The sequence below is a fragment of the Ambystoma mexicanum genome, chromosome 8, assembly GCF_040938575.1.
Source record: "Ambystoma mexicanum isolate Mex_15411 chromosome 8, UKY_AmexF1_1, whole genome shotgun sequence".
In the NCBI taxonomy this organism is placed as follows: Eukaryota; Metazoa; Chordata; class Amphibia; order Caudata; family Ambystomatidae; genus Ambystoma; species Ambystoma mexicanum.
Window position 1 is genome coordinate 637,537,729 of NC_090929.1, and position 21,713 is coordinate 637,559,441.

Consider the following 21,713-nt stretch of genomic DNA (forward strand, 5'->3'; position numbering starts at 1 on the left):
GCTGTGGGGGGACCACTGAAGAGCCGGCAGCAAAGCTGCTGGGGACACTGTCTTGTCAAATAGCAGCAGTTCTACCGACAAAGATGACGGTCTGCCAAGCGGGATAAACTTTCCCACAGTAAAAACTTTGCTGCAGCAACGTGTCACAGGTCGGAAACGCCATCAGATACTGGCGAGTGTGCCCATAGGTGTTGGGGACCCCGGGCATGCCGACAGGCATATGATCAATTAAAAACATATTTTGAATACCGACTAAGTAAATTAGAAAGACAGAATTTACAGAAGTCCTCCTATAAGAGAAGTCAATATGGGGAAAGTTGGAATAAATATGACCAGCGGATGAACATTAATGAAGAAGCTGAAAGGCAAAATCTGTACAAGTCTCCATATATGCGAGGTCAATATGGGGGAAGTTGGAACAAGCAGCCAGTGAAGTATAAACAGTAAAGGAGTACAACTCGGTTATACTTAAATAGAAAGAGAACATTGTAGTCTTGGTGAAAGAAGCACAACATCAAGTAGTGAGCCTTTGGGAGAAAGATAACTGGCAGGAGAGTATAGCAGGGGATCTACAAAACCCAAAAGGGGATTCTTGGCAGAGGCGTATACCAGGAGATCATTCTAAGAAGTTGTTGTGTAGAAGAAACACTTGCCATCCTTAAAAAGTTGCTGTATAAAAGTAACACATTTGCTATTCTTCAAAAGACATTTTTTCACACAACACTTCCTTGGGGATGGCAAAGAGATTTCTGTTGCTCCTAAGGAATCGTTTAAAAAGGACACCTTTGCTATCCTACCTGAAATAATCCATGGGAAGGGAACCACCGCCTTAGTTCAAGGATTGTTTGTTGAATTTCCATATTTATTTTGTACACACTTTTTGCTAAATCAAAAATCAGAGGCATTTACCATACACCTTTAATTGTTAATTTCTAGTGTGAGGGTCAGATACGTTTTGGAAACTAAGACAGTACGCATAATTTTGACGACGAGACAAACTGATCTTTAGTTTCCTAGGAAGGGAAACTCATTAAGATAGGGGCAGAAAGGCCTTTATCCAACCCCTTTCTTTTAATAAAGATGTCCGATTTTGAAAACTTTGCGTCTGTCTTTCATTTCTGACCCCTCACATAACCAACAGAGAAGTTGGAGCCACTGTTGCACTGCTGGTCACTGTTCAGCATTGTTGTGATTATCCTCCTGGTAAAGCATTCCAAGACTCTTCAGGAAATATTTCTGCAGAGATACTTCTACGAGGTAACCCCTCCTCCATTAGTCCTGCCTCCAGTTTATGATTCTGAACAGAGCATCCAATTACCTGTTCGAAGGCTCGGTACTGGGCTATCCTGCTGCTGTTCTTCAGTCCACCAACATGAGGTTTGTCTCCTGTGGGTCTTGTGACCTCACCTACATTGCTGGCTCTGTCATTTACGTGCCATAGGCTTTGTATCCAATCTTTTTACCTGGACCTTTTAGTCCCAACTTTAAAAAGCCTGGTCCACTGGCTCCAACTCGGACTCTTGAGCTGTCGTTGAGGACCGAAGGGCCTTTCCTCCAGACATTTCTCCTGTGTACCACAACAGCAACTGTCTGCACCAGACTCCTGTAATCACCTGTAGGGCTCTTTCTTGTCGACCTCTGGTCTACACCTAATTTGGTTGCATCCCTCAATCGTCAGCCAGAATATTAGCACCTGTGCAGATTCCCAAGCACTCTGGTAAGACTTTAATTTCTTCAATATAACCGAGAGCTGGCTAGCAACTTCCTCCCACTAAAGTCTATGGACAAACTTTCTAACAACTTTATATTTTCACGGCGTATTGAATTCTTTACAGTACATTACTGAACTATAATGAATTAATGTTTGCATACTTCTGTGTACTTTTCTGAGTTCACTTTATGGTTTTTAATGCCTCCTTTCTATTTCGGAATACTTACTTGTAATGACAATATTTATTATAGTGCACAACTTATAAAGTATATTTTCCAATAAGTGTTCTGTATCCACATTGCTTTATCTAAAATCTATTTATACACAGCTATATTTTAATAACAACCCCCTCTCCAACTACACAAGCACGACGCTTGCCGGAAACCACCAAGTCAGAAAAAGCATAAGGGAAACCACACACATGCACTTAGGTTGGTCTTCTTACGCTCTCACCAGAGAACTTGCGTGAAATCTCCCTAACTACAGTTGAAAGATTTGCATCCCTACACTTATTGAAAATATCCAGATTTCTTAAGAATGAATACGTTAGCATTGTTTGGAGATTGAAATATCATGCAAAGCACAATTTAAATTAAAACATTTGCCAAGTCGCAATCGTATACCCCACACGTTTCTAAAATCTAAAAGCAAGGAGATGGAAAATACATTTTAACCTTCACATTTTACATCAAAGCAATTGAATGAATAGGCAGATTTTAGAGTGAACAGAAGAAAGAAGAAAAATATAAATGGCAAATATTTACATTTTAATGCTTACCGATACAGGCTTTTATTAATTCTTCTGTTGCCACTGTGAAGCTCTCAGACATCACACAAGCACATTCTGCATTAAGTTTTCCGATTCCTGCACAAGTCAGAGCAGATTCTTCTGGGGAAAAGCAACATGACTTCTCATTCTGTTAGAACACACAATATAGAAGAAAATCTTAGTCAAAGCAATGCAAAATAAACATACATATGTAATATGTGCAAAGAGCCATCCATCCATTAAATAATACTTCTTTTATTTATCAAATCGATAGTATGTCATGGATACAAAAGGCAACAAACAAAAATAAATACATTTGCACATAATTCATGCAACACATAACATTACATTTAGTCAAGCTATGCATCATTTCATGTTAAATAAATACAATCCTGTTAAAATCTTCTGTAATCAAACATGCAACACTATCGAACGACATCATAATGATATACATACAAACATTGACCTTCTCAGACAACATCTAGAAATACTTTGCTAATACATAGGCGAGTGTACGGTCATCAGTTCTGCTACAAAAGAGCCAATCTTGTTTTGTATTTGTATTAGTTTTATTTGTAACACGCACCGTCCAGCCCGGAGGCATCAGGGAGCAATTTATACATGGTTACATAAGGCATACATATAGTCAACAGTAGATACAGTGCAAAAATTCAGGACATACATCAATATACATCATTTACAAGTAGAAGTTAGATCTGATGGATTGCTAGGGCAGGGCTCTCAGGTACATGTGCTACCCTTCTAATCCAATGTGCTACAAATCAGGGTTTCAAGTAGAACTTTGTAAAATCAAGGTAAGTGGGCAGATTAAAACAAAATGTTTTTCACTTTCTCTTACTGACTTACAATAGCAGCATTTGTGGCTATTGTCCCAATTAGATGGACGTGCAGTCAGAGGCAAGATACCAACCCGAAATTGAATCCAAAATACATGAGGCTTCTTTTTATACAACAAACCCAAGTATTTCTCATACCTTTATTTGTTCCAGTAGAGATTGATGGATGCCATACTTTGTAATTTAGATGGTAACGACTCTTCCTCTTGCGCTTGGTATATGCTCTTGATTGTGGGTTTAGTGTTTGAATCAATTGACTTAATTTTGCCAGTACTCAGCATGGCGCAAGCTCTTCGATAGTTTTTTGAAATCAGGGAGTACTTGTCCCACCCTCTTGTTAAAGGACATCTTTCACAGCATCTCTCTATTTTAACAAATTAGGCATAGTCCATAACCTAGCCCAATATTATAAAAGTGGTTTGATTACAGCGAGGTAAAATACTAACAGGTTAACTGAGTGAAAACAATTATTTATTTTCCATGATGAAGACCCATTATTCTTAACAGGTGAAAACAGAGGAGAACCTGGGGGACCTGCTGGGGCTTATGTATTCTTCAAAATGAAAATCTGACACGTGAGGCTTCAATATCCTAAGGTAGGAGGACCAAAGTCATGGGTGCTCCCTGTCTGATCCATGCTGCACAGCACTGCTCTGCTCTATATGACAATGACAGAAAGAGTCCAGGTGAATTTGCCAGGACCAGTGTCAGGAACCCTGTGCACATCCCAAACCATGGGGGATGACTGTTTGCCCGGAGTATCTGCTATACTGAGGATTAATTTGCTGGCATTTTAAAAAGCGGGCTGACATATGCAATCTCCCACTCTTTTCCCGATCGAGGATCGAGTGCTCATATGATGGATGACTTGATTGAGAGATGAGATAGCTCCACGGAGAACCCTTGGCAGCTGGCTCCAACTACTGGTCAGACTGGAAATTCAGTTAGCGCTTTGGTGCTTCCTTTGACAAGTCCAAACAACATTATTTGGACTGGTGTGTAGTCGGACTGTGTGCCAGAATGGATCCTCCAAATGCTGCTGGGGGACTCCTTGTGGCCTTAGGGTGCACTCCGACAGAGCCTGCTCAGTTTAGGACTGAGGTTATAACCCACCAACCTATGTTTCAAAGCATCAGGTGTAGGGAAACAATAATGGGGCTGGGGTATGGGTGAACAAAGAGTAGTGGAAAGTGCAGTTTATTGAGATACAGTACAGAGTACATTCCTATTTGTGACCAAAGTATATTTAAGACAAAGCATATGACAGCAAAGCATCCAAAAACAAAAAGAAATAAAAATGAGTGAGCCCCACTAGGTACAGAAAGCAGTACAATTTTGCCATGCACGTTAAGCTAGGATATTACAAGAGCAAAAGTGTCACTAAAGGGGATTTGAATTGGGGTCTAGATGGCTCACCGCTATACTCTATGGAGATGCCCAGTGGTGTTCTCCAATTTGCTGCGAATACGGCAAATTATGGATGTTTGCAATCTCTTGAAACTGTTGTAAATGGGCTACAGTATCAAGTATGTGGATCGGTCATTCCACGTATTTTGTTGTGAAAACCGAAAAGAGTTTATTTCGCCCCAACCCCCATGTGTCTTCCTTTTACATTTGGGAAGTGTCTAGCAGTGCTAGTCCCACGACGTATAGTTTCTAGCTGGGTGTACTGGGTCCAAGGGCTTTGAGATGCTGAAAGTCTCTTTAAAAACGCAACAGGGTGTCAGAGTACTTTGACAGATTTTTGCTTTATAAACTGGTGCAGTGGGAGCTTTTATAGGGAGGTCCAAGATAGGTCTAGCAGGGAGACTTTGCGTAAGCCGGAGTTGGTGTGTCTGGTTTCTGTTCAGGTCTAGGTACACAGAAGTACAGGAGTTACGAGTGGACAGCACAAGTGCATAGGTCAACACTATCTAGTGCCATCTCCAAGTACAGGATGATTTTCCACAGCATTTGAAGCTTGAAATGGGCCTTGGAGAAATGTCAATGACTTGCAGGTAGCAAGATATCCCAGGGTCAAGGAGGCAGCTTCAGTTCTTTAGCGATTTGGTGGAGGCACAGGGTGGCGAGGGTGTACTAGGGAATCTGGATGGTAGGACGTTTTTCTTCTTACAATTGTCTTCCATTAACTTGAATTCAGTCCATCAGCAAAACTACTTTTTGGCTGGATTCTTGCTTATTTTTGGGATAATTTGTATGCTTCATTCCCTCGCCTATTGAGACCCCCAGCACTTTTTGCTGGACTTCTGGACCCTTTTCTTTTTCTTTATCTCCTGAATGAGTGGAGCCCTTTTCCACCCATTCATTCTTACGGGCTCTACCTTTTGGAACTCTTACTTTTTCTATGAAGTCTACTTTCCTCCATATCGCTTTTAAGGCATCTGTATATAACTTTTGCAGCACACAGCTCCTTGTGGGCAGTGTTGTTGGGAACCCTTTGGGTTCTGCTATGAGATTCTTACTTTATCCTTACTTTATACTGTTCTACTATTCTTATTGTATCTCTCCTAAAACGTTATATACTGAGAGATGGCACACACCACCTTATGTGGAGGGCCAAGGGGATAGTTAGTATCCCCCTTCTCTCTGCTCCTGTGAGTTTTTAGTCATATTGACAACCTTCTAGTTATGCCTGCTGGCAGTGAACGCGTTCTACCAACTAGTGTGTTATTTGTTACCGCAGACTGTATTCACAGTCCCTGTTGTGCACAATAGGGTCACCTAAGTACTAACTTGGTGGCCACAAGTCTGTATGTGTGCGTTGCCTTGGGTGTCCCTGCCTAGGCTCCAATATGTCTGGGCAGGCAGGAAGTGGGGAGAGGAGTTTTTTCACTCGCCGGTTCTTTGTCTTCCCGAGTGCCTGAATGAAACTAGCTCCCACTGGGGGTCTGGCTGTTCCGATTAAACAGCCACCTGCCCCTTTCTGTAAGCTGCTGAGAGAGATTGCAGAGGAGTGTGTGCTGAAACTGAATAAAAGCTGAGGTTCCTGAGGTGAAAGGCAAGTCGACCACGTGAAGCTGAAGTAACCGAAGAAGACGACCAGAGACGCCTGCAGGCCCTTTGCAACACCGTGAAGTGACCACCGATGTCCTGACCCTGTAGTCTATGCATCAGAGGAACTCTGAAGAGGACAACTCCTTCCCTTTGGCTGGTGGGACCAACCAGCCCTGAGATTAACTACAATCTGAGCCATCTCCCGAGGTGCTGAGGCGTTCCAGAGCTGCAGACGGCAAATACCAGGAGACCTTCGACCCAATCAAAGTGCATCATCTTGCTAAGGCCGAATCAGTCCAAGTTTTTGCTGAGCGCCAGGTGAACCACCAGAGATACAATCCGACTCATCCAAGTCCCCTCAGCAGAGTGCAGCACTTCAGGAATCGAAGAAGATTGAATCCAGCCACTAACATTTCTTCAAACCAACAGTACTGTGTGGAGAAAACGTATTGCTTGCCTTGATCCAAGAAGTCGCTCCAAAGCGTTGGAGTGCACATAGAGGTGTCTAGGGTGTCCACTCTGACCCAAGCTGCTGCTTGTGTCCCTTTTTCGAGTCCTTTGTAGGCAGTATCAGAGAATTGCAGGAGCTGCGGGTTGGCACAAAGATGCCCTGTTGGAGAATCGATTCCATCACTGGGCGGATGCCTTCTTCAGCTTGTCTGGATATATATGGAGGTACACATGGCAAGGGTTTGGCAGGATTCAGTGCAATTTTAACGGGTTCAGCATTCACCATATACCCTGTATTATTTGCATGGGTTGACCATAAATAGACAGGAATCTGGTCCAACAGCCCCTGCTGCAGACAGGGGGTGTCGATCCAGTCTTAAGGTCTCAAGTGGGCGACTTCCTGCAGCACTTGTGCTCTCTATGGGCTGGGATATCCAAATATAAACCACTGAGGGAACGATGAATGGTAACGACATAGTACCAGGCGGATACCATAGGATTTACAATAGTAGGATTCTCTAGATGCCATGGACCAGCTAGCTACCTTTATAATCTTACTAGATTTCTTCCTGGTTCTATGTACACTGCTAACAGCTGTCTACTAACTGCGATATCCGGACACCAAGGCTGAGTTAGGCTCTTTAGTGTAATGGAAGGATTACCAGCGTAGATCTGGGGTAAAAGGCGGGCGAACTTTATAGGTGCAGCACAAATGGTCATTCCCAGATAAACTTAATGCGTGCACGGGACACCCTTCAGAACATTCATTACTGTTCTTCTAAGAGCAATTAAGGTGCGAGCCCAAGTTTCTTCAGGAGAGACGACATGGTTTCTTATAATGCAGCCATGTGTTAAACTTCACAATTCTTCAAGAGTAACACATTTCCTCTAACAATCCATAGAAGTGTAACAAATTGTTTGTCTCCGACAGGCAAGTATAACACATTTCCTACCCCAGCAAACTATCCAAGTGTGACAATTACAAACCCTCACAAGCAATCTAAGCAGGACACAGTCCTCCAACAATCCATCCAGGTGTAACCCATTTCCTGCCCCGGCAATCCATCCGAGTGGAAGACATTTCCTACCCTCAAACACTAAATGTGGCACGTCCTACCCCCCCCCAAAATCCATCTAAAAGCAGAACAGTTCCTACCCCCCCCCAATCCATCAAAATGCAGCACATTTCCTTCTCACATTTCCTAACCCCAAAATAAGCATTATCCTACTCCCCAGTCCCACATGAGCAATACACAGATAACTCACAATACATCTAGCATTACTATCCAGGGGATGCAGGGTCAATCTACACACTGCTGTAACATGAAGGTGGCAAATTAGGAAGGAGAGGCAGGGTTTTAAATGAACACAGCAATGACTGTGCTCATCGCCCATAACAACCTTACATGGAAAAATACTTGGATTGAACTTTGGCAGTACTGCGAAAAACCACGTAGATTCAACTTTAGGTGTGCATTTTAAAAACCCTGCGATTCAACCTTGGCAGTACAATGAATACCAGTTACCCAATTCGGCTAGGTGCATGTAGGTATGCGATATTAGGTAGTAAGAGTGATGGGGTTTTATTGGAGTAAAGTAATGGCTGTACTGCTCGCCCACACCACACTCCCCCTTATCAGTCGCTGTAGGTTGTCTACTTCAGGCTTCCCATGCAAACACGGGCAAACACTGAGTGGAGCTGCTCAGTGGGGAGCTGCCCTTTGCCTCCGACCCTTAGCCGGCTGCCCGGGCAAGGCTGCCCTGGGGTGCACTGTTAAGAGACAGCTTCCATGGAGGGCCGGCGGGGGTCGCACATCAAGCACAGGGACGGCAGAGGCCGGAAAAGAAGAGAGAAAAGAAAGAAATGAAGCAGAAAGATAGGAGAATGGAGGAGGGGCAGAGAGAGCAAGAAGGGTAGTCACCTACCTCACCAGGTCAGGACGCAAGATGGAAAAAGCATCCTGGTCTCTAAAGGAGGTTTCGGTTTCACACGATAGAGCAGTCAATCATGGGTGGGGGGGGTCACACAACAAGCAAACGGCTGGAAAAGGAGAGAGAAAGGATAAAAAAAGAAATGAAATGAAGCAGAAAGGTAGCAGAATGGAGGAGAGGACAGAGGGAGAAGGGGGGGCCACCTTACTCACCAGGCCAGGATGCAAGATGGCAAGAATTGCGAGCAGCCAGTCTTGTGAAGCCTAAGTGGTGCAACAAGCTTGTAGACACTACAAGTTCAGACTCAAGTCATAGATTTTGCTGCTGTGCCGAAATACCACATGTTTGCAGTGGTCCCTTAATCATTTCCGTTTACAAGGGATATTGCATAGAGAATCAAGTAACTAATGTCGAGCTGCTCCTCAAGTGTGTCCAGACTAGCATAGCAAAGGTTTTTCAATCAATATGATGTCCCAACCTCATCCTTCCCCACGATACCAAAATGTTGTTCGAAACATTGTTTTAGACATTCGAGATATTGCCAACGTGCTAAACATTTTTTTTTTTACCCAATCAGTCTTTTGGGGGCACATTTCTAGAATAGTTTGTACCAATATGCCAGCTAATGTTTTTAAACCTCTAGACGTAGCTGGCTTTTTCATTGGCCAATTTGCATGCACCTTAAGCAAAGCAAAAGGTGTCTGGGGCAGCACTGCTGGTAACAACTGATTTAAATCAGCACAAGTGGGGTGATAGGAGTCTATTGTAACTTCGAGCTCCTCCTGGAATTTGACAGGGTCTTCTCGTATCTTTGGGAATCTCTGGACCATGTTAAATAAGTCAGTGGGGCATGTACTGTGACTAGGTTGTCACCCCCTCCTGGGAGTCATCTCAGTGGGAATACGCTCATGCTGGTATTTATTGTCGAGTTCGGGAAACCTTCGAAAGTGCCCGAGGTCAATAAAAACAGTATAGAAATCTTAGCATGCATTTTGGGGGTGAACAGGACATTCATCTGCTGCATGTGCGTGGATTGTGGTAGAGTGAAATCGGGGCTATTGGGATGCTGGTTGGCATGCTATTCACGATAGCCAGATTATAAGTGTCCAAAATTTCTTCAGGGCTTTCTTTCAACGGGGGCTCTCCTTGGAGAACGTGATGTGATATAATTTGTACCCAGTTTTGTGGGTGGGGACCTGCAGGTTCGAGTACCCAGTTTTTAATTGATTTTACTTGCTCCTGGAGCTCTTTGTGAGTCTTTTAGTGCCCGGGTTTTAGATTTCCTCGGTCTCTTAGTGGCTTTGGTACAGGTAGCTGTCCCATTGGTGTTGTTGTACACATGCGCCCTTCTGATGCCTTTCATACATTCATTATTCTGTCTAGATCGAATGTGCTTTTCTGGGGAAAATGTTTAGGTGATTCGCTCTGTGTTGATTCGTGCCATTGTTCCAGGCACTTGCATGCTTGGAGAATAGTGAGTGAACATGAAGTGTGTTAGACTCCCTTTAGGAAGCAGTGCACTTGTCTAGCTTGACCTGAACCCATTCTCATGGGACAAGACAAGGGATGGCTTATTTTCGGATCCAGGTCGGTTCCTAACCCTGTCTGCATCTCTACGCTATTGAGTCCGGTGGCTGGTGTTGTGGATACGGCTCATTAACTTAACACTCTGCTGCATCTAACCAGAGGCTCAGGTATCGCCCCCTTAGTCCCAATCTTCTACCTCATACAGAATTTTCAGAGACACCAGCAGGCGTTGGGTCAGATTCATAGATCTGCTGGTTCACAGACTTTATCCCTGATTATTCTACATACAATGCAGTGCAGTACTTAGTTCTTCAAAGCCGTGGGTAAGTAAGGGTCAAACATAAAATACATAATCAGTGGAATTACAGCCCACTATAGCGCCCGTACTAGGATAAGTGTGAAATATAAAGCAGAGTTGCAACTTGCTTTGCACATTAAGGGTTTTAAATAATGAGGTATCGGTTATGACAAGACAATTACGGGTTTCTCATCCAACTGTTTTCTTCACGCTCATACAGAAAACATTCAACCTTCGTCCCTACTCGGTTCTACGCTACTCTGACCTACACTGCGGTTTCATGTTTTCATAAGTCAATAGGGAGCATGGATGCACTGCTTTTAAACTGCGGTGGCCAACCTCTTACTTTTTCTTACTCCAAAGAACAAGTTACTTCTTACCTTGTAACGTTCTTTCGATGGGATGTTCCTCCGACGTATTCCTTATCTTTGATAATACTTTTCCAGCTTGCTGGCCTCGGAGATTTTTTCTGTAGAGGGCGCTGCGCGTCGACGTCCGCCGAGTAGAGTTCCCTCGACGGCCACCGTATCGGTGCCGACGTCATCATGCCCATCAATAGCCACGCGCTGCGTCCGTGGCTCAGTTCCGTTTTGTAGCATAAGAAAAGTCATGCCTGAATTGGTTATTGACCTTGAAGGAGCGCAAGCTGCAACCACAAGGGAAGTATCACTGCGGGTATGGATGGGAGGGGCGATAAGGAATATGTCGGAGGAACATCCTGTCGAAAGAACGTTACAAGGTAAGAAGTAACTTGTTCTTCGAAGGGATTGTGTCCTCCGACGTATTCCTTATCTTTGATAGACTCCCATAGCAGTGGCATGTAATTGGAGGTGGGAGTGAGAAGGAACAAGTTACTTACCTGTAACTGTTGTTCTCCAGCATGGGTCTGGCATGGATTCACATGCTCATGAATATTCCCCGTCAGGCTGGGAATCCTCGGTAAAGAAAAATCAGTATCAGTTTCGTTTCTGATCTGTCTTTCGTAGTAGTAACCAATCACTGATCTCTGCGTCATACTGACCACAGCCAATGACTGCCCTCTCCCTAAGCCCCGCCTCTGGCAGCCATCTTCAGATTTGGTAGCACGTGAAGTGGCAGTATGACCAAGTGAAGAGCCGCAGAGGGGTAGGCGGGAGGGTTCGCATGTGAATCCATGCCAGACCCATGCTGGAGAACAACAGTTACAGGTAAGTAACTTGTTCCTTCTCCAGCATGGGGTCTGGCATGGATTCACATGCTCATGAATAAAGAATACATAGCAGTACACACATGCACAACCACGGGAGGCGGCAACAGGCTCAACATTAAGCAATACAACAACTCAACATCTCTTACCTCCTCACCAGGCTCACTTTAGGCAAATAGGTTGCGCAGCAATGCTTGGCCGACCCTGGACTCCTCCCTGGAATCCCGGTCGACGCAGTAGAATTTCGTGAAGGTGTGCGTCAACCCCCACGTAGCAGCCCTGCAGATGTCCAGCAGGGGCACACCAGATAGGAATGCTGTGGTAGCTGCGATCGCTCTGGTGGAATGGGCTCTCAGGCGGCCGGGCAGCGGTCGGTTTGCAAACCGATGACAGTACATGATACAGCCGGAGAGCCATCTGGAAACGGAAGCCTTTGAGAGAGCCTTCCCCTGATTGACAGGTCCAAAGTTCACAAAAAGTTGTGACGTCTTCCGAAAACTCTTCGTGCGGTCCACGTAGAACTTCAGCGCTCTAGCCACATCCAGCGAGTGCAAAGTCCTTTCAGCCGGCGACGAAGGCGACGGGAAGAAAACAGGCAACACCAAGGGTTCGTTGAGGTGGAAATCCGACGGCACCTTGGGCATGAAGGAGGGGTGCGTCCTGAGCACTACCCTCGTGTCGTAAAAAATCAAGTACAGGGGCTTGCAGGAAAGGGCCTGGATCTCTCCCACCCGTCGTGCGGAGGTAATGGCCACAAGAAACGCTGTTTTCCACGACAAGAACTTCAACGGAGCTAAGTGCAGAGGCTCGAACGGAGGTCCCATGAGCTTGGTCAGCACCACGTTGAGCTCCCACGCCGGGGCCGGAGCCTTCACCGGCGGGAACGATCTGAACAGTCCCTTCATGAATTCTTTCACCAGACGATGAGACCATAAAGACGTCCGTCCCGTGGTTCTGGTGTATCGGGAGATCGCAGCCAGATGAATCTTGATGGAAGCGTGCGCCAGTCCAGCCTTGGCCAGCGTCAGTAGGTACGGCAGTACTCGAGGAGCCGTAATCCGTAGAGGGTTAATCTTCTGTGCGTGGCACCAGACAGAGAACCTCTTCCATTTGTGTCCGTGGCATTTAAGAGTTGAGGACGCCCTGGCCTTTGCAAGAACCTCTCTGCAGTCGGCCGGTATGTCGTAACCTCCAAACTCTAACGCTGCAGGAGCCAGGCCTGCAAGTTCAGCGACTTCGGGTCGTGATGGAGGATGGCGCCTCCTTCCCTGGAGAGAAGATCCGCGTCCACTGGCAGCTTGATTGACGGGGACGCTGACAAGTCCAGAAGGTCCGGGAACCATATCTGCCTCGGCCACGCAGGTGCGACGAGGATCATCCTGCACCATGACCTCTTGAGCTGGTTGATGAGCCGGATCAGCAACGGCAGTGGAGGGAACGCGTATAGAAACAGGCCCTCCCAGGGGAACGAGAAAGCATCGCCCATGCTCTTCGGCTGGGGAAACCTGCTGGCGAACCTCCGGCACTTGGAGTTCGTCGCGAACAGATCGATCTGGGGTGTGTCCCACTGTCGGAAGAGGCGGTCCACTAGATCCTGTCGTAGTTCCCACTCGTGGCACGAGCGCAGCTCTCTGCTGAGCGAGTCGGCGATGGTGTTTTTTATTCCTGCCAGATGAAACGGCACCAGAAACATCCCTTGGGCGACAGCCCAATGCCACAAGTCCTGCGCCTCCTTGGACAAGGCTCGGGATCTGGTACTGCCCTGCTTCCTGATGTAGAACATGGTGGTGGTGGTGTTGGTGAAGATCCTCACCACCTTGCCCTTGAGGGACGGAAGAAAAGACCTGAGGGCCCAAAACACTGCACGGAGCTCTAGGACGTTGATATGGAGGGACTTCTCCGTCGGAAGCCAAAGGCCTCTCGCGTGCAGATTTTCGGTGTGCGCTCCCCACCCTTCCAGGGAGGCATCCGTGGTCACGGTCTTCTGGTGGCCCGGGGTCTGGAAATCCATGCCCGCCGTCAGATGCGCGCGGGTGCCCCACCACCGGATCGCTCGTCGGAAGCTCTCGTCGAGTGTGATCCTGTCCTCGAAGCTGCCAGTCGTCTGGATCCAGCGAGCATCCAGGAACTCCTGCAACGGGCGCATCCGAAGCCTGCACAGGCAGATGAGATAAATGCAAAAAGACATCATTCCGAGGAGGGATTTGATGGACCTTGCCCAAGATGGCCCTCCTCCTCTGAAGGAGAGGCCAGAAGCGCCACTGTGTCGAGTTTCGCTCCCAGAAACAGTGCGTCTTGTGCGGGCACCAGGTGGGACTTGGCGTAGTTTATGGAGAATCCCAGGTCCGTGAGTAGTTGGACGGTCCTCGCCATGTGCTCCGCGGCGAGCTCCCTTGTCTTTGCTCGGATGAGCCAGTCGTCCAGGTAGGGGTAGATGTGGATCCCTCCAGGCGCAGCCGCGCCGCCACCGGTGCGAGGCACTTGGTGAACACCCTGGGTGCCGACCTCAATCCGAAGGGAAGGGCTCTGAACTGGTAGTGACGATCCTCCAAATCCAACGACGACAGGAAATCCCCCTCCTCCAGCTGACCCAGGACATGCTGGAGGGTGACCATCCGGAACTTCTGTGACTTGATGAATTTGTTCAGTCGTCGTAGGTCCAGGATGGGACGCCATCCTCCTGTCTTCTTCTTCACGAGGAAGTATCTTGAGTAAACTCCGGAGCCCCAAAGCCTCTTTGGGACGAGCTCGATGGCGCCTTTCTTGAGCATCGCCTTTACCTCCAAGAGAAGTTGAGGGACGTGATGTTCCTTCCTGGCCACGGGGGGGACGCGCGGGCACTTCTTTAGAAACTCTAGCGTGTGACCCTGGGCCAGGGCGTCCAGCACCCAACGGTCGGTGGAGATGGACTCCCACACGCTGACGAAGTTCGCCAGCCGGCCTCCCACCGGGATGCTACGGTGGGGGCCCGACCCCACGGCCGGTTCAGTCCTGCTTCGACGAGGCTTTGCCGCCTCCCTGGCGACGAAGGCGGGGTCCGCCTGCCTTGCCTCCTCCCCTGTAGGCTTCCTGTGACCACGAATGGGCCGCTTGACGGTAGGTGGAATATCCGCTGCCGGAACCTTTGGAGGCACCCTGCTTGCCTCCGGTGCTCCGAAAGGGCGGCCATCGTTGCTGGAGAACACCAAGAGCCCAGGCCGTCTCCGTGTCCGTCTTGATGGCTTTTAGGGAATCGTCCACTGCTGTTCCCTAACAAGTTGTTCCCGTCGAACGGCATGTCCAAGACTCTGGTCTGCACGTCCTGCCGGAAGTCCGTCGCCTTGAGCCATCCACGCCGTCTAAGGCACACGCCGTTGCCTAACTGGCGAAATCCAGTGTCAGCGATGTCCGTCGCTATCGTAATGGCCTGGTCCGACGCCACTTCTCCTTCCTGCAAGATCTCTAGGGCCTCCGCCCTCTTGTCGTCTGGTAGGAAGTCCAGCAGGGGGGCGATTTTGTACCACAACTCCCTGTCGTAGCGTGCTATGATAGCCAAGGCGTTGGCAGCCTTAATCGTCGTCGCTGCCGATGAGATAACTCTGCGTCCCATCATGTCCAATTTCTTTCCCTCGCCGTCCAGCGGGGAGGTTGACGTAGAGGCCGAGGCCCCCCCGCTTTCTTCCTGGCCGCCGCGGAGACGACCGAGTCCGGGGTCGGCTGTGCCCGAAGGCACAAGGGGGCCGCGTCTGGGACCCGGTACTTCTTCTCGTACCGATCCCTTCTCGCAGGTGTTGTGGACGGGTTCTTGAGGAGGGCGAGACCCTCATCCCAGATATCGTCCAGTAGAGGTACAGCGAGGACCGTCTTCCTCTTGGTCTCGAGCCGTTGATAAAGGAAGCCTTCCTTCTTCTCTTCCGGGCAGAGCTTGAAAAGCTCGGATGCCCTGGCGATCATGGCATGAAACGATCCAATCTCGTCGGGTGGGGACGCCCGGGGAGGAGGTGACGACGGGAGGTCGTCGTCGTCTGTACCCGTCGCGGCCGTCCCTGTATCATCCCCACGGGTCGTGGACGGGGAGGAGGGCTGAGCAGAGCGCGATGGTTGAAAAGGAGGTGGAGGATGAATCCTTCTTCTCTTAGGAGGAGGGCTCCCAAAAGGGCCTGGTTCCAGATCCCCCGTCGGGAGCGGTTCCTCCGTTGGTGTTAACGGCAATCTCATCCTTATCTCCGAGCATAAGGACTTTATAGCCAACAAAATGGCCGCCGAGTTGTCTTGCGGCACTGGTTGAGGGCATTCCGACGGGCGGTCAGGAGCCTCGCCGGCACCCTCGACGTTATCGTCGCCTCCGACGTCGGGATCCCTCCCGACGGGCTGGTCTTCTTCCACGCCAACGCTGTGGCTTAAGACTTTGATCAGCTCCTCTTCAGAGGTTGAGGCCGAATCCAAAACGACCTCCTGCCCCCCCCCTTTTCTTCTCCGTCGGAGGTTTCACGGGGGTCCTGTCGATGGGCATGAAAGAGGACTCCCCCCTCCGTGGTGGCAGGGAGACTCTGGGCCCCAAGGTCGCCACCACTGGTGTAGCCTCCACAGGCTGAGCCAGGGCCGCCGCGACTGTTTCGATAGAGGCCTTGGCAGGGTGGATCAAGGTTTTCACCACCTTAGGTGCGCTCACCGCCTTCTCCTTGGGGGGAGGGTCACCGCCTCGCTTCCCCTCCGATGGGGCCTTCGAGCTCGACCAGGGTCACTCCAGGAGCTTCGCCGGGTGCTCGGCCTTCCTCTTACCGGAGCCAGAGCGTTGGCTCGTGGTTGATGGCGCCGGGGAGGATGCGCCCTGCCTGGCAACCGTAGAGCCCGACCGTTCGGCGCTCCCGGTGCCAGCGGACTCGCGGTGCTTGGCCTTCTGTTGGGCCCCCGTCACCGGGGCGCCCTCAAAGGTCTTAGAAGACCGCTCGGACTTCTTCTTCTTCTTCTCGCCTGACGGGCTCTTCCCTTCCAGCCAGTTGGCGAGACGCAGATGGCGGTCCTTCATGGTCCGCTCCGACATATTGCCGCAAAACGCACAGTAGTCCTCCACGTGCGTCTCGTCCTCATGCAGGCAGTAGAGGCAAAGGGAGTGTTCGTCCTCCTTAAAGACATTCTGAAGCTGGCATCCAGGGCAGACCCTGAACAGCTTTCCGGGCATCGAGCTTCCCTTCTCCTGGGCCATGTCCGAGATGGGCCTGAGAAACTTCTGGAGTCCTCCAAAAGCGTGGCTCGACGAAATCTTCACCCTTGAGGGGCGTAGAGGAATCCGACACGGGTCCCTGTTGATCGGATAAGGAAACGGTGGAGCTTGAGGCTCTTTTGACCGAAAAGAGAGGAAATTGTCCTATGAAAAAGCGTGAAAAAACGCACTAAAGCTCGAGAGCAATAGCACGAGGATCCCAACACTTGAACGTGCGGTAAAAATCTGAAGATGGCTGCCAGAGGCGGAGCTTAGGGAGAGGGCAGTCATTGGCTGTGGTCACTATGATGCAGAGATCAGTGATTGGTTACTACTACGAAAGACAGATCAGAAACAAAAGTGATACTGATTTTGCTTTACCGAGGATTCCCAGCCTGACGGGGAATATTCATGAGCATGTGAATCCATGCCAGACCCCATGCTGGAGAATGTTATGTATCCCTTTAGGGATGGACCGAATGTAATACGGCCTTGCCAAATCTGGTCTCTTGACTAGTGGAGGAATCCAGGTTGTAAAATGTTGTGAATGTATGTGCGGACGACCATGTGGCAGCCGCACATCTCTCGGACCGGTACCCCTCTTTGGAGAGCCGAAGAGGCTGCGATACCCCTGGTTGAATGAGCCCTGAGATTTTGGGGTGGCTCTTTCCCTGCCAGTTTGTAACATTCCAGAATGGCAAAAATAATCCACCTGGAGATGGTTTGTTTTGTTATGGGTAGTCCCAACTTGTGACCTGAGTATCCTACAAACAGTTGGTCTGCTTACCTGATCCTAGCCATTCTGTTGATGTAAAAGCTGAGAGCTCGCCTTGGGTCCAGCCTATGCAGCCTTTCCTCCTCTTTCCCCGGATGGGGAGGAGGGTATAACGAAGGTAAGGTAATTTTCTGAGTAATATGAAATTCAGAAACCACCTTTGGGAGGAAATTAGGCTTCACCTGTAGGACAACTTTGTCCTTGTGGAAGATTGTATGTGGGGGTTTACAGGAGAGAGCTTGTAGCTCGCTCACTCTCCTAGCAGATGTTAGTGCTACCAATAGGACAGTTTTAAGCGTGAGAAATCTCAGCGCACAAGAGTGAAGTGGTTCGAATGGGGTGCCCATTAGGAAGTTTAAGACTAAATTTAAGTCCCATAAGGGAACCTGGAATGGTTTTGGAGGATAAACATTAGTTAATCCCTCGAGAAATTGTACCACTAGAGGAAGTTTGAAATACGATGGTTCCTCCGCAGTGCGCTTGAAGATGGAAAGCGCTGTGAGATAGCCTTTTACAGTGCCAACTTGAAGGCCCGAGTTTGCCAAGTAGAGTAGAAACGATAACACCGTTGGTGTACCACATGAAAAAGGGTCGATATTCTCTTCCCTACACCAGCTGCAAAATTTGTTCCAACGGCAGCAGTATAAAGACTTTGTTGCTGGCCTTCTGGCATAAAGCAACACCTCCACGACGTCATCGGAGATCCCAATCCTTGTACCTCACCCTTTCAATAAGCCAAGCGTGAAGGTTGAGGGTTCTGGTGTCTGGATGGAGAACCTGACCTCCCTTCTGCGAGAGAAGATTCTCCTTGAGTGGAAGACGGATTGGAGGACAGATGGACATATCTAGAAGGTCCGGGTACCACGTTCTCCTGGCTCAATCCGGGGCAATTAGGATCATGGTTTTCCGGAATCTTCTTAACCTCCTGATCATTTGAGGAATAACGGACTGGTGGGAACACGTAAAGGAGTGTAAACTCCCAGTTCACTGCGAACGCGTCTCCTAGAGCTCCTCTCGGGGGAAATTCCCTTGAACAGAACAGATCGCACTTCCTGTTGGTGCTTGTGGCGAACAGATCCACCTGAGGGGTTCCCCAAAGGGCGAAGATCTCTTGAAGGACTTCCTGGGCTAGCTCCCACTCGTGGGAGACTGCTCTGCCTGCTCAGAGCGTCCGCTGTCAAGTTCTTCTCTCCGGCTAGGTGGACTGCTGATAGAGAGATTCCTTCTTGGATTGCCCAAAACCAGAGCTGCTTCGCCTCTCCGCACAGTGGCAGTGATCCTACGCCTCCTCTTTTGTTGAGGTAGGGCATGGCCATCATGTTGTCCGTCATTAACAGGACATTTCTCCCCTGTACTGATGGCAGGAAAGCTTTTAGCGCTAGTCTGATCGCTCTCAGCTCCAAAAGGTTGATGTGTAGTCTGGACTCCGATGGAGACTAACGACCGCTGATGGTCAAATCGTTGGCATCCCCCCCCCCTGTGAGTGAGGCATCTGTGACTACTGTTACCTCCGGCCATGGTTGCCAAAACAGTTCTCCTTTCAAGATGTTCTCTGGATAGGCCCACCATTGAAGGTCGCGGGCTACCTTGTCCGGAATCCGGAGGAGATCTGTCATTCTCCCCGAGAATTGCGACCACTGACTTCAGTGCCCACTGAAGAGATCTCATTCTCAGGCGAGCCTCTGGCACAAGGAAGATGCAGGATGCCATGAGGCCTAGCAACCTCAAAAAGTCGAAGGCTGGGAGATGTTGGGCAGTTTGAAATTTGGTGACCATCTGTAGAATATCTTGAGCCCTCACCTCTGGTGGCGAGGCTTTTCCCAGGGAAGTGTCCAGGACCGCTCCAATGAATTGGAGTCTCTGTGATGGTATCATCTGTGACTTCTTTAAATTGAGGGAGAAGCCCAGTTTGTGAAGGAAGTGGCAGACATAATCTAGCTGGGCCTGGGCCTGTTTCAAAGATACAGCCCTGATCAGCCAATCGTCCAGGTAGGGGTAGACGTGGATCCCTTCCCGCCTTAGACTCGCCGCCACTACCGACATCAGCTTGGTGAAGACCCTCGGGGCGGAGGTCAGCCCAAATGGCAGAACTCGAAATTGATAGAGAGTCGCCAATTGCGAACCTCAGGTATTTCCTGTGTTTGAGATGGATTGGCACATGGAAATAAGCATCCTGAAGGTCCAGAGATACCAGCCAGTCCTGGAGCTGGAGGGCCTGAAGGATCTGAGAGAGTTACCATCTTGAAATTGTCCTGAGGAACTTGTTCAATTCTCCTAAGTCCAGGATGGGTCTCAGTCCTCCGTCCTTCTTTGGTATGAGAAAGTAGGGGGGGGGGGGGGGGGGAGTACCAGCCCTTGTTCCTGTCCGCTACAGGTACCGGTTCTAGGGCACCTTTCTCTAGCAGGTCTATAATTTCCTGCAAGAGGAGCGGATCTGGAACTTTTAGAGAGCTGTTCCCCGGTGGATGACTATGTGTAGAAAGGGTAGGCAGTAACCCTGGGCAACTGTCTCCAATGCCCAAGCATCTGACGTTATAGCCTGCCATTCCGTCAAATGGTGAGTTAACCTGCCCCCTACAGGTGTGTGTGAAGGCCTTAGAGTGGTTTGGGGGCGGCTGATGCCGAGGGTAAAGAGGCAACTGCTGCTTCTGCGGCCTTAGTACTTTTGACCCGTCCACCTCGGGTGGATCTCCTTTGGCCTCTTTGAGCCGGCTGTCCTCTCCCTTTCCCGAATGCAGAATAATAGCGAAAGGTCTTTCCTCTCCCAGAGGTTCCTGAGGGGCGAAAAGGAGTTTGGTGGATCGCAGCTCCTAAAGATTTTGCTGCTGCTTTAGAAGTCTGCAACTTTTCCAGACTGTCATCAGCCTTTTTCCCGAATAGTGAAGAGCCGTCAAAGGGCATATTCAAAAGTCTGGCCTGTACATCTGGAGCAAAGCCAGACTTCGCAACCACGCATGCCTGCAGATTGTTGTACTTGCCCCATGGCCCTGCTGATACTGTCAGCGGAATCAATGCCAGTTTGAAGTGATTCGTACATGGCATCTATGCCATCTTTAATAATGTTAAGGGAGGCTTCCTTTTCCTCTCCTTCGGGTATGCAGTCAGCTGCTGATGAAGCACACTCCCATAGTGTGTGACTGAACCTGGCGAGCGTACAGGTGGCGTTGATGAACTTCAACGCCATACTACAAGCAGAGAAGACTTTCTTCGCCATAGAATCGTACCTCTCGTCATCTCTATCCTGTGGGACAGTAGGGTAAGCAGTCCTACTGCTAGATGAAGTTGCCGCTTGAACCACCAGGCTCTCTGGATTCGGGTGTTTTGATAAGTATTCAGGGTCAGCAGCCGCTACCCTATACTTGGCTGACAATCTTTTATTGACTGCAGGGATAACTTCAGGAGTTTCCCAATTTGATGTTATTTTCCTTTGTAAGGCTGCACGGAAGGGGACCACAGGGTCCTCCTGTGGACCTTTGTCTAATATGTCTGTTAGGTCATCCTGTTGAAAAACAGGTGAAGGCGCAGACCAACCCATAAATTCAATAATTCTTGCTATAAGGGTTCTATAGGGTGTTTCGGCATGTTCTCCTCGGTCTGGTTTAACAAATTCCACTTCTGGGGAAGTGTCCAGCCCACTTGCCTCATGTAGTGACTCCTGTAGGTCCTTCAGCCTTCTTTCCTCAGAGGTGAAATCCTCTGAAATAGGCAGTGTGGTCCTCTGCAAACCAAATGTTTCCTGGTCAGAATCTTCCCCCTCTTCATAGATTGAAGATAGTCCAGGGTACTCTGACCTCTGAAATGGTGTAAAACCCATCTCTAAGGCAGAAGGAGCGAAACTCGTCATTATTGGGCGAGAAAACGTCGATGTCATCGACGCCGATGTAACAGGCTTCGAAGGCGCTGAAAAAACTGGGAGGGGTCTCGAAGAACTCGAGAGGATCAGGATCCTACTCGAGGACATCGACGACGGTCTCGGCGTCGTGCTGGAGGCCCTTGGAATCACCGTTGGCTGTGGAGTGGCCTTAGTCTTCT

The 21,713-nt window shown here is 49.0% G+C and overlaps 1 protein-coding gene across 1 annotated transcript in view; it reads right to left on the minus strand.

Annotated features, from left to right (window-relative positions):
- The window catches only part of NOL9 (nucleolar protein 9), a 717,932-nt gene that overhangs the window by 511,767 nt on the left and 184,452 nt on the right, over positions 1-21,713 (minus strand). Inside the window, exon 4 of the mRNA XM_069610369.1 lies at positions 2,490-2,628. Coding sequence (XP_069466470.1) covers positions 2,490-2,628 — 139 coding nt within the window. The remainder of the gene's footprint in view (positions 1-2,489; positions 2,629-21,713) is intronic.